The following is a 14,509-nucleotide window of genomic DNA, read 5'->3' as shown; positions in this document are numbered from 1 at the left end:
TAAGTGAGTAACTTCCAGTCTATACTTTTCCCCTTCAATGGTCTATGTTATGTGTAAGAAAGGTGACCTATTGAATATGAATAAAGCATAATGACGAACATCGCAAAATTTTTGTAATGTCCTCATCAGTTGCATGTCTCTTCTCAATTCAACAATCAAATTTTTTTATTGATGATATATCTTCCGAGACAAATGAAATTGTTTTTTCAGCAAATATTTCCTTTAATCTGAAATAAATATGTGCCATGTGATCAAAAGTATTTGGACACCCCCAAAAACATATGCTTTTCATATTAGGTGCATTGTGTTGACACCTACTGCCAGCTACTCCATATCAACGACCTCAGTAGTCATTAGACATCGTGAGAGAAAAGAATGGGGCACTCCGTGGAATTTACGGATTTCGAACGTGGTCAGGTGATTGGGTGTCACTTGTGTCATATGTCTCTACGCGAGATTTCCACACTCCTAAACATCCCTAGATCCACTGTTTCCAATGTGATAGTGCAGCTGAAACATGAAGGGACATGAGCAGCACAAAAGCGTACAGGCCGGCCTTGTCTGTTGACTGACAGAGCCTGCTGACAGTTGAAGAGGGTCATAATGTGTAAAAGGTAGACATCTACCCAGACAATCACACAGGAATTCCAAACTGCATCAGGATCCACTGCAAGTACTTTGACAGTTATGACGGGAGGTGAGTAAACTTGGATTTCATGGTCGAACGACTGCTCATAAGCCAAACATCACGCCGGTAAATGCCAAACGATGCCTCGCTTGGTCTAAGGAATGTAAACATTGAACAACTGAACAGCAGAAAAACGTTGTGTGGAGTGACGAATCATGGTACACAATGTGGAGATCCGATGGTAGGGTGTGGGTGTGGTGAATGCCCAGTGAACGTCATCTGCCAGCATGTGTAGTGCCAACAGTAAAATTTGAAGGCGGTGGTGTTATGGTGTGGTTGTGTTTTTCATGAAGGGAGCTTGCACCCCTTGTTGTTTTACGTGGCACTATCACAGCACAGGCCTACATTGATGTTTTAAGCACCTTCTTGCTTCCCGCTGTTCAAGAGCAATTCGGAGATGGTGATTGCATCTTTCAACACGATCGAGCACCTGTTCATAATGCACGGCCTGTGGCGGAGTGGTTGCATGACAATAACATCCCAGTAATGGACTGGCATGCACAGAGTCCTGACCTGAATCCTACAGAACACCTTTGGGATGTTTTGGAGTGCCGACTTCGTGTCAGGCCTCACTGACCGACATCGATACCTCTCCTCAGTGGAGCACTCCATGAATAATGGGCTGCCATTCCCAAAGAAACCTTCCAGCACCTGACTGAACATATGCTTGCGAGAGTGGAAGCTGTTATCAAGGTTAAGGGTGGGACAACACCATATGGAATTCCAGCATTACCGATGGAGGACGCCGCAAACTTGTAAGTCATTTTCAGCCAGGTGTCCAGTTACTTTCGATCACATAGTGTATCTGTGCACTACTGAATGCTCTGCACAATATGCTGTACAGTTTTAGTCAGACCAGAAAATAATTAAATAATAGTATTTATCCCATTTACAGCCAAATTTCTTTCCAAGCAGCTTCTGTTCAAAACTGCAACAGAATGAAGCGGCACTAGCTCATACATGTACAGGAATCCTTTCATACTTGATTTTATGCAACTGTTGCTATAAAACAGGAAACTAGTGAGTTGCAACAATATCACACAAAAATGTGAATTGAAACACAGTTTATCCTCTTGATTTCCATTTCCAAATATTGTAACCCAACCTACAGTATTTCATGTATTAATTTTACCCTTTTTCAAGTAGTTAATAAAAATTTCTATGTGGTAATACAGAAAATGAATTACAGTATACCACCAGACATAACATTTCGTACGTCATTAGAATCTTTCAGTCTAGTTAAGTGAACGTCAACAGTGTCCTTACGGCTCACTAGTGGGCATTCCAGCTTTCGAAAAGGAGGAGGGGGAGGAGCAGGAAGATTGAATACCCGTGGTATAGTGCTTTGACAGTTTCTTTTTTAGGTCACTCTACCACTCTACTGATTTTTTTAGTACAGAGGTTCCATGAATTTTCTTTCTTTACATTTGAAACTTTTAAAGTATGTTAACGAAACACTCAATCATTCTCATACCTCCAGAGACAATGAGCAAGCATTGCAAACAACATGTGTCGAATTCAGTTTCCACAGTATGCAAGTTTTAGTCAGCCAGTGTTCCTCAGTGAAAATGATCACTATCCCTTGTTTGAACTCAGCAGTTTCCTAGCATAAATTAAATATGATTCACTGCCAATCTGCGCACAGTTTGCCAGTTTTTCCTCCTGAAATTATCACCTTTAGTCAATTTTGAAGGTAGGTAATAATAGCAAGCAGACAACTTCCTGCATTGCTATTAATATGAGGGTAGTCCTAAAAGTAAGGTCTCCTATTTTTTTTATAAGTACAGAACTCTGTGTGGCAGTTGGTCACACTATTATGAAGAGTGCTTCACGCGCTGTGTGCAAACATGCGCACGTCACACTGAGGCGCTTAGTCTTGGCTTGACAGCCGTTGAGAATGGAGCTCCCGTTGGATGTTACCACCGAGTGCGAATTGCCCGCAGTTATTCGGTTTTTGAATGCAAAGGGCACTGCGCCCGTTGAAATCCATCGTCAATTGACCAAAGTGTATGGTGAGTCGTGTATGGATGTCAAAAATGTTCGTAAGTGGTGTAGAGAGTTTGCAGCTGGTCGGACCAAAATTCACAACGAACAAACGAGCAAGAGACCATCAATTTCTGAGGAGACAGTATTGAAGGTTGAGCAAAGCATGCATGAAGATCGGCGGATCACCCTGGATGATCTCTGCATGTTGGTTCCTGAGGTTTCCCAAAGCACTGCTCACAGAATTTTAACGGAAACATTGAACTACCAGAAGGTGTGTGCAAGGTGGGTACCACGCATGCTGACTGAGGACCACATGCGGCAATGAGCTGATGCTTCCACGCATTTCTTCACCGCCCTGCAGCTGAACAGGACAACTTTCTGGACTCTGTCACGGATGACGAAACCTGGGCATAGCACTTTACACCTGAGACCAAGCAACAATCACGCCAGTGGCAGCATCCTTCTTCGTCAAAGCTGCGGAAATTCAAACAAACACAGTCTGCCGGTAAAGTCATGACAACCATATTTTGGGATCGGAAAGGGGTATTGTCGGTCAACTTTATACACACTGGGACCACGGGACACTGACAGGTACTGTGAGACTCTGAAAAAACTCAAATGGGCAATTCAGAACTGGAAAAGAGGAATGTTGAGCAAGGGCGTACACATTCTCCGTGACAACGCTTGCCCACACATCGCTCGGCAAATCGTTGCTCTCCTGCAACAGTTTCAGTGGAACATAATCACTCACCCACCCTATAGTTCTGACTTGGCGCAAAGTGACTATCACCTGTTCCCTAGGTTAAAAGAACATTTGGCCGGAAAGCAATTCAGATCCGACGAAGAGGTGAAAGAAGACGTTCATAACTTTCTGAACAGCATGGCAGTGAGTTGGTATGACATGAGCATACAAAAACTCCACAGGATCTACAAAAATGCATTGACAGAAATGATGATTATGTGGAAAAATAGCTAAATGTTCAAGCTGTACACTGATGTAAACCATTGAAGAAATGAACAGGTCTATGTACTTATAAAAAAATAGGATACCTTACTTTTGGGAGTACCCTTGTAGTAGTCAGCGAAAGAAGATCACTGACAGCTGGCAGCAGTATTGCCAAATTTCAACTGCAAAGCACAAACTGCTACAGGTGGAAAACAATAGCCGTCACAATAACTGTGAAAACACAAGAGCATTACCACAGAGATGCATACAAAATCGGTTACATGACTGGTTAAGGTAGACACATAAAGAAGCTACAGTATCAAATCTACTCCAAGTGTTAGGGATCTTCTTTCACCATCTATTGTTCTGGCTGATGTAGCACTGCCATTATTATCCTACCCTATCTCCTTCAGAGTGGAAGTGAATGAACTATTAATTCTGAATAACAAAATGTCAAGGTTTATTTTTAAAAAGCAGTCAGTTTTACCTAAGTTTCCTCTTTAATGATCATGCCAGTGTTCTAAAATATTACATAGTTCTAAGGGAAGTCCAGGATCAGGTTTCATAACATACAAAGATATTGACTACACTATCATTGTAAAAAGATACCCCGATGTAACACTAATATTGGAAAACAATCAGTTTCTGTGTATAACATAAAACATGAGATGTGATACTTAATTTGTGATACAGTGCAAACTGACAGTTCACACACTGACAGGGACTTCAAATACTAAATGGAACATAACTAGAAGTACAGAGGAAAACAGAGGTGATAATATTCCAAATGGTTAATAAAAACAGTGAAATACCAGAATGTTCACATGTTAAACAATAGCGCCTTTATTGTGACTCACAAATTTGTTATGATATCCAGCAGCACACGTGAATAAAATGTACATGTAATTACAGGCACAAAGTCTGACGAGAACGTAAAGATTTGTCTGCAAACACATCCACAACTATAATTATAGCAATAAAAGAAGTAATGTAAACAAAAATAAAGATTTTTGTAATCAGTGTGCCATTAACTCCAACTTCATTTAAACTTTAGAGTAACGTATGTTACCACATAGACAAAAGCAGTATTATAATGAAATAACAATATTTTCTCCAGTTATCTTGCACATAAACAGGTATAACTGACAAAATATATCATGCTCAATATCTTACACAAGGGAAACTAATGAAATATTGTTCATTCCTAAATACATTATAAAAGTTTCGTTGTCCAATTAAATTTGTTTTAATCATCTTTCACTTTAGAAATGACTGATCAAAATAACAAATACTTAATTTTCCAATCGGTATTTCTTGTCACAGCCCTCTACTTTTTTTCTTCCTTCTTTAAGAAAATTTCCTTCATCAGATTCTGAGTGTACTATAATGGACGAGAGGCCATGTGGCTTAATTAGCTCTGACAATATCTTACAGAGAGATATTCTAAAATGAGAAACTATACGAGTAGATCGGCTCCATAAGAATTTCACCTCTAAGAAACCAAGATGACTTATTTAGATGTAACACAACACAAAATTTTGTGCTGAATCTCAGCAACACCTTTTTTGTTATAGACTTCTGTAGTGAAGAAACTTGTCGCATTGCCACATGGTCCTTTTTTCAATCACCCAAAAACTTACAATTTATCTCTGGGAAGATTAGAGACAGAAAAGAAGTCTATCTCAGTAACTCTAAGATATATAGAAGATTACACTCATTCTTAAAACCTGAAACTGTCATCAAAACAAATTCTCTCTCTGTCAGCATATTTTTCATACACATGTGGCACCACCACAACAACATAATTTTTGTGACATGGGGGCGAGGGTGGAGTGGGCGCAATTCCACAGTACTGATTATAGCTTTCTTTTTTTGAGGTGTAGGAAGGGAGAGGAAGAAAAAGCAAGACAGTAGTGCAGTCTGCAAGACAGTAGTGCAGTCTGCAAGACAGTAGTACAGTCTGTCCATTAAATAAATTAAAAATGTTATTCAGCCAACAGGCAAATATCCTGCAAACAAAAAAGTCCCAGAAAAATATCATATTTTTATTCAGGTTACCATCACAGATATAAACTGCAAAATTTGAACTATCACAATTACTAACAAGACACAGCAATACACAGCACTGGTTTCCACCTCATGCAAAACGTCTTTGATCATGTGTTGTGCAAGAAAGGCCTGCTCTTCATGCTGAATATTTGTACAAGCTATATACTAAAGGTAACTGATAAAATCCAATATGTAATATATTTATCTATGTCTAAGCATAGAATAGGAATGCCTTAAAATATATGGAGAATCTGTAGCAGGTACTTCAATAATATTATGTTAATTCTGTGTAAGATACTAATAGCATTATACCTTCCTTGAGAATTTACAGCAACAAGCTTCATAGCTTTATTAGATGTGCTAAACACTTAAAACAGTTAAACAATAAAAGCAAGCACCAACCAGAAAGTACCAAGGTCTAATGAAAAGGGGAACTAGGAAATCAAATATGTCAATTCCTCTGCTTCTGAGACATTTCAACATAAATAAAGGATAATAGTTCAGGGCAATGCAATATAAAAAATTATATCTAATAAACATAAAACTCTTCAATATACATATGATTTCAAGCTATAAGTAGGCAAGAGAGAGTTATATCACATAAAAGTCATAAGCAAGATAGGAGACCATTTTCGAAGGGTCAAAAAAATTCTTCTCAATATGAGAAATCATACAAAGACAAAGACAGAAAGCTTGCTTATGTGCATTAAATGAAAGACATTACTTCGGAAATCTATTTCCATATTATAGATGTTTTCTAAACCTAACTATAACCTCTGTACTGTTTCAATAAAAATTGCCAAAACTGCATATTTTTTTACTCAAAAAATCTTTGTAGTACAGTAGTGGTGTAACAAGTTCACTATAACAATTTTAAAAAATTCAAATATAAATTGTCTATGATCACTTTCAAAATAAACACTACGAATTATTGCAATCTTCCTTTAGTCCTCAATACTTCATTTGTATACAATGTACACCTTATTTAACATTACTGTTTGAAGCACATAGAGATCCTAACACTTTGCAATTTAAGGGAATGAAGTGAAGAAACTGACGTATCACATATGGAATAGGAAATGCAGAGTAACTATCTAGGATGAAACCCTTGCAAATGTAGTAACACTGCACAGTTACACATGAAATAAGATCAGACTAAAATGAAGCATAATATTTAATGACTGGACCAGAAACCAATCAAGAAATGGAATTTAATATATGAGATTACATCTCCAATTTCCAGTTGCACAAAGAGGTGAAAATGCACACTAACTGAGGAGCAAAATATACGAAAGCAATTTAAAAGAGAAATTCTTCTAATAGTATACCACTACGGATGAAAGTTTTGCTATGTAAGAAGATTGCTGATCACCATCACAGAATGCTCAATTTAAAAAGGTCTGATATTCTATTTACACCTGAAAAAGTTCATAACTGACAGATATCACAGTTTGACTGCTCATCATATGTGGAACTTATAAGAGGACAAAGAATTTATTCACATTTAAATTTGGTAATGAATTGATCACTATGGCGGTATTTATTTATGATGATTAATGTAAAAGTCTCCCTCCTCGAATACTGTTTCTACATTGTAACTTGAACATCTGGGTTAAATAAACACAAACTTCTTAGAAAATCTGTAGATGAGAAACTACACATTTTAAACAACCACAGTAATTGTTTAAGGCTCACTGAACATATTTCAGATATATACAAATACAAATTATACATTTTTCATATCACTTCACACTCCCAGCCAATATTTAAAATACCAATCTGAATGCAGTTCTCTAAAAATCCCAACAACACTGATGTCTGTAGAATACAACCAAGAATCAAACACTTTTGGCTGATTCTGTAAAACTTCCTAAGTTGTCACTAGCAATTAGATATACATCACTGTACAGTAAAGTTTCTTTGTACTTTAACCATTTTCATCAGCTGAATGTATCACATACCATCAAATACTGAGCAATTACTCGATAATCACTTACAGCCAAAGCATTATAATAGAAAAATAACAATTCTGAGGATCAGATTCAGTTATTCTATCATATAACAGGTACACACAATGTTCAGTGATGGTGCCATCAAGATATCACTCTACAACCATATGAACAACTGGCAACTAACTACATATAGTTAAAAGCAAGATTCCTGTATACATTATGTAATGAGGTTTCCAAGCAAGAATGTACTGCTTTTCAACTGTGGAACAGACCTACAAAGGCACAAACAGAAGTATCAATAAGTTCTAGCTAAAACGCAGAACCAGTGGTGAAAAGAGAAACCACATACACAAAAAAGGGTAGAATTGTTATCTAACACTGTAAAATATTGAAGTTCTATCATACTCATATAATTTACTGTCTGCACCTGTATTTCAACAAACACTTCTGCAATGGAATCTAGAATCATGTTTCAGCAAAAATGAATTTAGATAGTTACTTAGGAGTAAATAATTGTACTAAAACTTGAAAAGAACGTACCAACTTTCAACAAATTTATAAAATCTACCAGTTCTATAAAGTTCTACACATACACACTTCTGCAAACATAGCCATGTGCCTTAAGAACCTACTGTGGAACAATGTGACTGAAGGAATTCCACTACACATCTAGCAAAGTATATTGAATTTGTAGTAAATGCCTACTTCATATGGTCCCTGACTTGCAAAAGACTGCATGCACATAATATGCAACAGTGTCAACTGCAGCTGTTGAAAAGTGGCAAAGAAAATAAAAACATTATTAATGTAGATACGAACTCTTACTACAAGTGGTATGTATTATGAAGTATAGTTATATTAAACAGCTTCTGCTGTTGTAATTATGAACTTTCAGTATTACAGCAATATTAATACTGGAGAAACTATTTGTTGAGAAATTCGGCCTAAACAAGTGATTGATAACTTAGGACCAAACTTTTGTTTTATAGTATGAGTAAAAAAAAAAAAACATTGCTGAAAAGATTAAGTTTGCCTACAAGAAAATAACTATGGAGTCTGTGTCATTTAGAAGACACCTTAAATTCAAGACAGTCATACTTTCTCTAGATTTCAATCTCTATCTCATTCATTCATCATTTAACTAATTTCATAAAACTCCTGGCTTTCTCATTCTGTGTAAGAGACTGGCCCCAAAAAACTATCAAACTGATTCAAATTATAATTGCACATCTGATATTTAATATTATCTCCTCCTGCTTCTGATGCAAATTCTATTTTACTCCTAAAAAATAACAAAATATACCAAAGAAAGAAACAAGACATGAGAGGATGAAGTAATTACAACTCTGCTAATTTTCACCATGAAGAATTTTGCATTATGAAAAATAACTGGAGTGAGTGCTGAGGAACTCCAGTAATGACTCAAACTTTAGCTATAAAATAGCTGCTAAATGAAAACCATATTGACACTGGTTGGGAGACAAACCAGAAGAATAATCTGAAAACACAGTACAGAAATATGTATCAGTTCAGTGAATATAGTAACAGTATGATAGTATTGCTACAGCGCATATTAAATGACAATATGAACAAAATAGATTCAGTAACTTAATAGGATACACCAAGTACAAAACACCAAAGATATTTTCTCCGAAGTAGTAAGCAGTACAACTGAAGATGCTACACTACACACCAACATTACAATGATCTTCATCAGTTTACAACAGTATTTGTGTAATGTACAAAAACTATCCAAATCAGATCAGCACAAAAATATATTTCCAAATAACACATTCTTTAAACTTTAATCTCAATTTTTTTACACCAACCCCAATAAAATATTTTGGGCAAAAACTTAATGTATGTGTATATATTATGACAAAATAGTGACTAAGACTTCTTCAAATTGTAATAGTAATATCACTGTAATATAAATTAAACTTTCATAACAGACACAACATTTTAATTATAGAATAACAAACTTTATAAAAACAGCGGCTAACAGGACAATAACTCTGCTCTATTATCTTTTAACTACGATTAGAACTTCTGTCAGAAAAATATCTATTTTATAATATTTGTATATAGGTAATGTATTAACAATTACTTGCACTCACAACCTGAGTTTTGTATGCGCTCACTACATTAATTGTTACCACAGCCAAATATCTGTTGAAAAAGAAAACACCTACCAAAGATTTTAAAACGAACACACACACACAATAATGTTCAAATTATGTGAGATTTCTTGGTTCTTAAAAGGACTGTTATCAAAATGTCACTCTAAAACGATTTCTGACTGTAATGTACTTTTGACAGACTAACATTTCACAGACACCAGAGACCAGCACTGTTAAATCCAGTGAGCTATTAGTGTCATTATCTTCAATTGGTAGTATCTTTCTTGCAGTAAGTGGCCAGAGAATGGATTGGCATCTTTACTGCACTTACATTTTGTTTACATGGCACATCACAACTGTGACCAGCAGTCATCCTTGCACCATTTATGATATACCTTCCTCTTTTTCTGCTATAACAGTTGAATTGTTGACGTGTTCTTAGATTTCAACAATCTCTCAACCTACACAAGTGCATTAATTGTCAGTTTCAGCCACAAGTTGAATATTAATTAAATTTATGATATATTGGCCACCACTTAATGCACACTTCACAACAGCAACTCATTTAATATTTTTCCTTGTCTGTACAATCTTTTGTGCCCAAGAATCAAGTATTTTTATGTAGTCTCATAATTCTGAAACAATTTTTCCTCATATGCACTTACCTGAGGAAGCTAAACATTTGAATGATGGCATGTGTTACAACAGCCCAATTATAAAGCACATCAATAGTACAGGCAAAGAAATACAAAAAAAACTTTTGAAATTGATGGTTAAGAAGTAGACCATGAGCATTTAACATCTATTTTAACAACACAAAGTTGGCCACTGACGTAGTTCTTTGTTTAAGGAGACAACTGGAACTTACAAGAACATCATGTTCATCAACAGAAATGAAGGAAGCTTGAAATTTACTTGAATTAAGTGTGCCAACTTGCCTTATCTGCACAGCTGACAATGTTTCCCAATTTGTTCGCAAGAGTTTATTCAATATCCTCAATATCTGGAACTACTTTTTTATCTAGATCTTTATTTGTACAGTGTTTATTTAATTTTATTTTGTTACTTCTGAAAAAATATCTGTAGCATTTATTATTTGAACAACAACTGAAAAAGCTGATATAGAGAGGCAGACAGAAGAATTTTAGTTTTCTACCTGCAAATACATAAACTGTCAGCAGAGACACCTAAGATCAGACGAAGACCAGGAGAAAAATGAAGAGGACAAAGAGAAAGGGCAAGAGGGGGGAGGGGAAGACTATAAACATCAAACAGCTGTTTAACTTAAAAATAAAGTAAAAACAAATTCTACTGGATTTAACATTATCTACACAGTATCTCTTTCAAAACTTCCCGCAATTGTATGTACTGAAACTCCCATGAATGAGGTTAGTTACAGGACATACATTCAGTTTAATTCGGTGACTATGCTCTGCATAAAAGAGTATGTTCCATACTTGCTAACGTTTCTAGACACATATGGCTGAGTTTCATGAGGTGTTCAACAGATCTTGACTGTGGTTCACAACGTAGCATGCTCTCATAAATGACTGTTTTCAACATAATATCACAAGCTCACTACTCTCATTCAAAACTATTTGTATGAGACGTTTCAATCTTCACATTAGAATCTACTTCTTTTTCCATACACAGCCTATGCGCCTTGCACTTGTCATGGTGATTGACAATCTCAAGTCTGAAATTACTATTTCCTTCAGCAAACGAAGTTCGTATGTCAGGAACTGCACTGCTCCACTTCCGACAATACTTGCAGAACATGGTATTGAGTTGTTCATCATACTGAAGCCACACAAAAGTCTCCATCCAACCATGGCGGAAACGACCTCCTTTGCGAGGCTGTGGTGTGCCAGAATTACAGATCGTACTTCCACTGGTGGACCACCCCTTCTGTGATTTGGTGGACACCGATTGTATTACAGATATTTCTTGCCCACCTGTTGTTGCAGCTGTACTCTGACCTACCCTTGAACTAGCAGCACGTGATTTGCTATTTCCCTGGCTTGTGCCAGGTGACGCCTTCACAGAAGAACCTGCAAGCAAATTTGGATTCTTCCATACTCTCAGACTCTGTTTGACTCGAGGTGATTGAGTTGTGCTTCCTTGTTGCTGCGAAGAAAATTCACCTGTTGTTGGTGTTGCCAGTTTTGGTAAATCCAATTTCTGATTGACGAGATACTGTTTCAGTGTTTCATGTGGGTGAAGGTAATTAATAGGCGAATGCTGATGATAGCTTGCCATCTGATCATCACTCCTGTGTGGAGGTTCCAAATTGTGGACAGATTCTGAGAAAGGTGTTATGCCAATGGTTTCATCTGTTTCTTCTCTTCCAAACGCCACATTCGTCTGTCAACAGAGAAGGAAAGTATTTGTCAGTGCCTGGATTTAGTCATATCTCCTTAATTTTTTTGTCTTGCTCACAAAATATTTTATAATGTGTAGTAATCATCCAAATGTGAGGCACTATGTGTCCACCAAAACGATTAAACTTATATTTGACAGCATTTTTTCTCTCTTTTCTAGATCAAATCTGGCTTTCGTCTCTCTTCTGAAGATTAAATTCATTGCATGCAGCATTCTTCACTCAATATTTTACTTTTTGTTCTAAATCTTCTGACTAAACATGTTTCATGTGATTTCTGAAGCCACATCTAGAGTCACTTTTTCAATTGCAAACTACCTCGTAGATAGGGCAACAACAGCTGTGAGTAATCACCATCGGTAACAATAAACTACTTCAACTGTATTTAATCCTTTATTTTAGATCACTACTGGTTTCATGACACTAGGAACCAGACCTCCAGGTGAAGATTGCCTAACAATGAAACATGAAGGAATAACAACCGTGAGACATCCACTGATATATGTCATTGAATAAAACAGTCATACGCTTGGTTTCCAATCCAATACAGCGGATGGGGACTAAGCAAATTATATCATAGTGATTCACTGGTAAGGTGAAAATACATGACAAAGTATTAAGACCTAACATGCAGCATGAGAAATCAAGGAATGGTTGCAGTAAATGGAGGAATGTTCTAAGCAACCTGGACAAAATGTATCAAATAAATAGCTAATTGACAGAAAAATAGAACATGAAAAACACACTTACCGTTTCTCTGGTCTACATGCAAGATATATAATGCTGTAATACATATACCCAGTGGTCTTCTTAAGTCACTAAATGCCCTCAGTTGAAGAGTTTCCTTTCGGTTGTTAATTAAAGTAATGTCCAGCATCACTTATATTCTACATATTTTTTTCTTATTGTATTTAGATATCCCAATATTCTTTGTTCTCATTCACTGTTGATGCAGTTCCCCAAAATACCAACTAAATTCAGTTACGCATGTGCATCTTCAGCACATGCGTGAGCCATCTGTAGGCTACCTGTTTACTTTCATGCAGTCAGTAAGAGATAGCAAGTGGTCACATACCCTGTTCCACAATTGCATATAAACCAGAGAAGCAGTAAGTGTATTTTCCATGTTATATTTTTCCATCTATAAGCTATTTACTTGACGCATTTTATCCGAGTTTACTTAGAATATTCCTCCATTCACTGCAACCATTCCTTAATTTTCCAAAGTAGCCGCATATTAAACCCGAACAATTTGTCATATGAAACTTCCTGGCAGATTAAAACTGTGTGCCCGACCGAGACTCAAACTCGGGACCTTTGCCTTTCGCGGGCAAGTGCTCTACCAACTGAGCTACCGAAGCACGACTCACGCCCGGTCTCACAGCTTCACTTCTGCCAGTATCTCATCTCCTACCTTCCTTGCCCGTGAAAGGCAAAGGTCCCGAGTTCGAGTCTCGGTCGGGCACACAGTTTTAATCTGCCAGGAAGTTTCATAGCAGCACACACTCCGCTGCAGAGTGAAAATCTCATTCTGGAATTTGTCATATATTTTCATCTTACCTTTGGATCCCACTGATATAATTTGTTTGGACCCTATCCGATGTATTGGATTGGAATTCAGGTATCTCGCTGTTTTATTCAATGATGGACTGCATTTCAGGGGTGCTTTATTTTGATGGACAACAAATGTCTCTTAAGATCTGAGGTTTTTTAGTTCTAATGTTTTAATTATGTCAGAACAAGTATTTTAATATTCTTATGTAAAAACTTTTAAAGTCTTACAATAAATTAAAAAATTACCAATCAGGATTTTTATTCCTTCTTGATTTATTGTTATTCAGATGTTCACCTAATGATGTGGCTCCTAGTGCCATGAAAATAGTAGAGATATAAAACTAAGGATTAAATACAGCTGAAGCAGTTCATTAATACCCAAGATGACTTTTTCAATTCTTCTGACAAAACAAATGTAATATTACTTACAAAGGATAATGTGTGTTTAAAGGTGGATCCTCGATGAATATTACAATAAAATTCATAACCCTTCACAAAGATATAAACAAAGAACTTCATTGTAAAAAAATAAGCAAGCTAAAAGTTGTGTTCAATTGCAGCAGAGACAGAGAGAGAGAGAGAGAGAGAGAGAGAGAGAGAGAGAGAGTGTTAACCCCTCAAGTGCCACATCAAATGAGACACAATGAAGAACTTGTAAAATACCAAACAGCTATTTTCAACACAACTACATTTTTCTCTTCCACAAGATGGGACCTTAATCACTTTAGAAACGATCATTCTATGGACACAAAAATACCTTCACATTTTATCAGTGCCTCCCCCCCCCCCCAAAAAAAAAAAAAAAAAAAAAAAAAAAAAAAAAAAAAAAAAAAA

General features: G+C 36.4%; 1 protein-coding gene across 4 annotated transcripts in view; it reads right to left on the bottom strand.

The window, feature by feature from the left end:
* The window catches only part of LOC126255596 (broad-complex core protein isoforms 1/2/3/4/5-like), a 440,517-nt gene that overhangs the window by 367,165 nt on the left and 58,843 nt on the right, over positions 1-14,509 (bottom strand). Inside the window, exon 4 of one of the 4 annotated variants that reach the window (XM_049955411.1) lies at positions 11,311-12,105. The exons of the other annotated variants lie outside the window; for them this stretch is intronic. Coding sequence (XP_049811368.1) covers positions 11,326-12,105 — 780 coding nt within the window. The 3' untranslated portion in view covers positions 11,311-11,325. Of the gene's footprint in view, positions 1-11,310; positions 12,106-14,509 lie in introns of those variants that run through there. 4 annotated transcript variants of the gene reach the window in all.

This window comes from Schistocerca nitens, chromosome 1 (assembly GCF_023898315.1).
Source record: "Schistocerca nitens isolate TAMUIC-IGC-003100 chromosome 1, iqSchNite1.1, whole genome shotgun sequence".
NCBI classification, from domain to species: domain Eukaryota; kingdom Metazoa; phylum Arthropoda; class Insecta; order Orthoptera; family Acrididae; genus Schistocerca; species Schistocerca nitens.
This window is presented reverse-complemented; position numbering and strand designations above follow the sequence as displayed.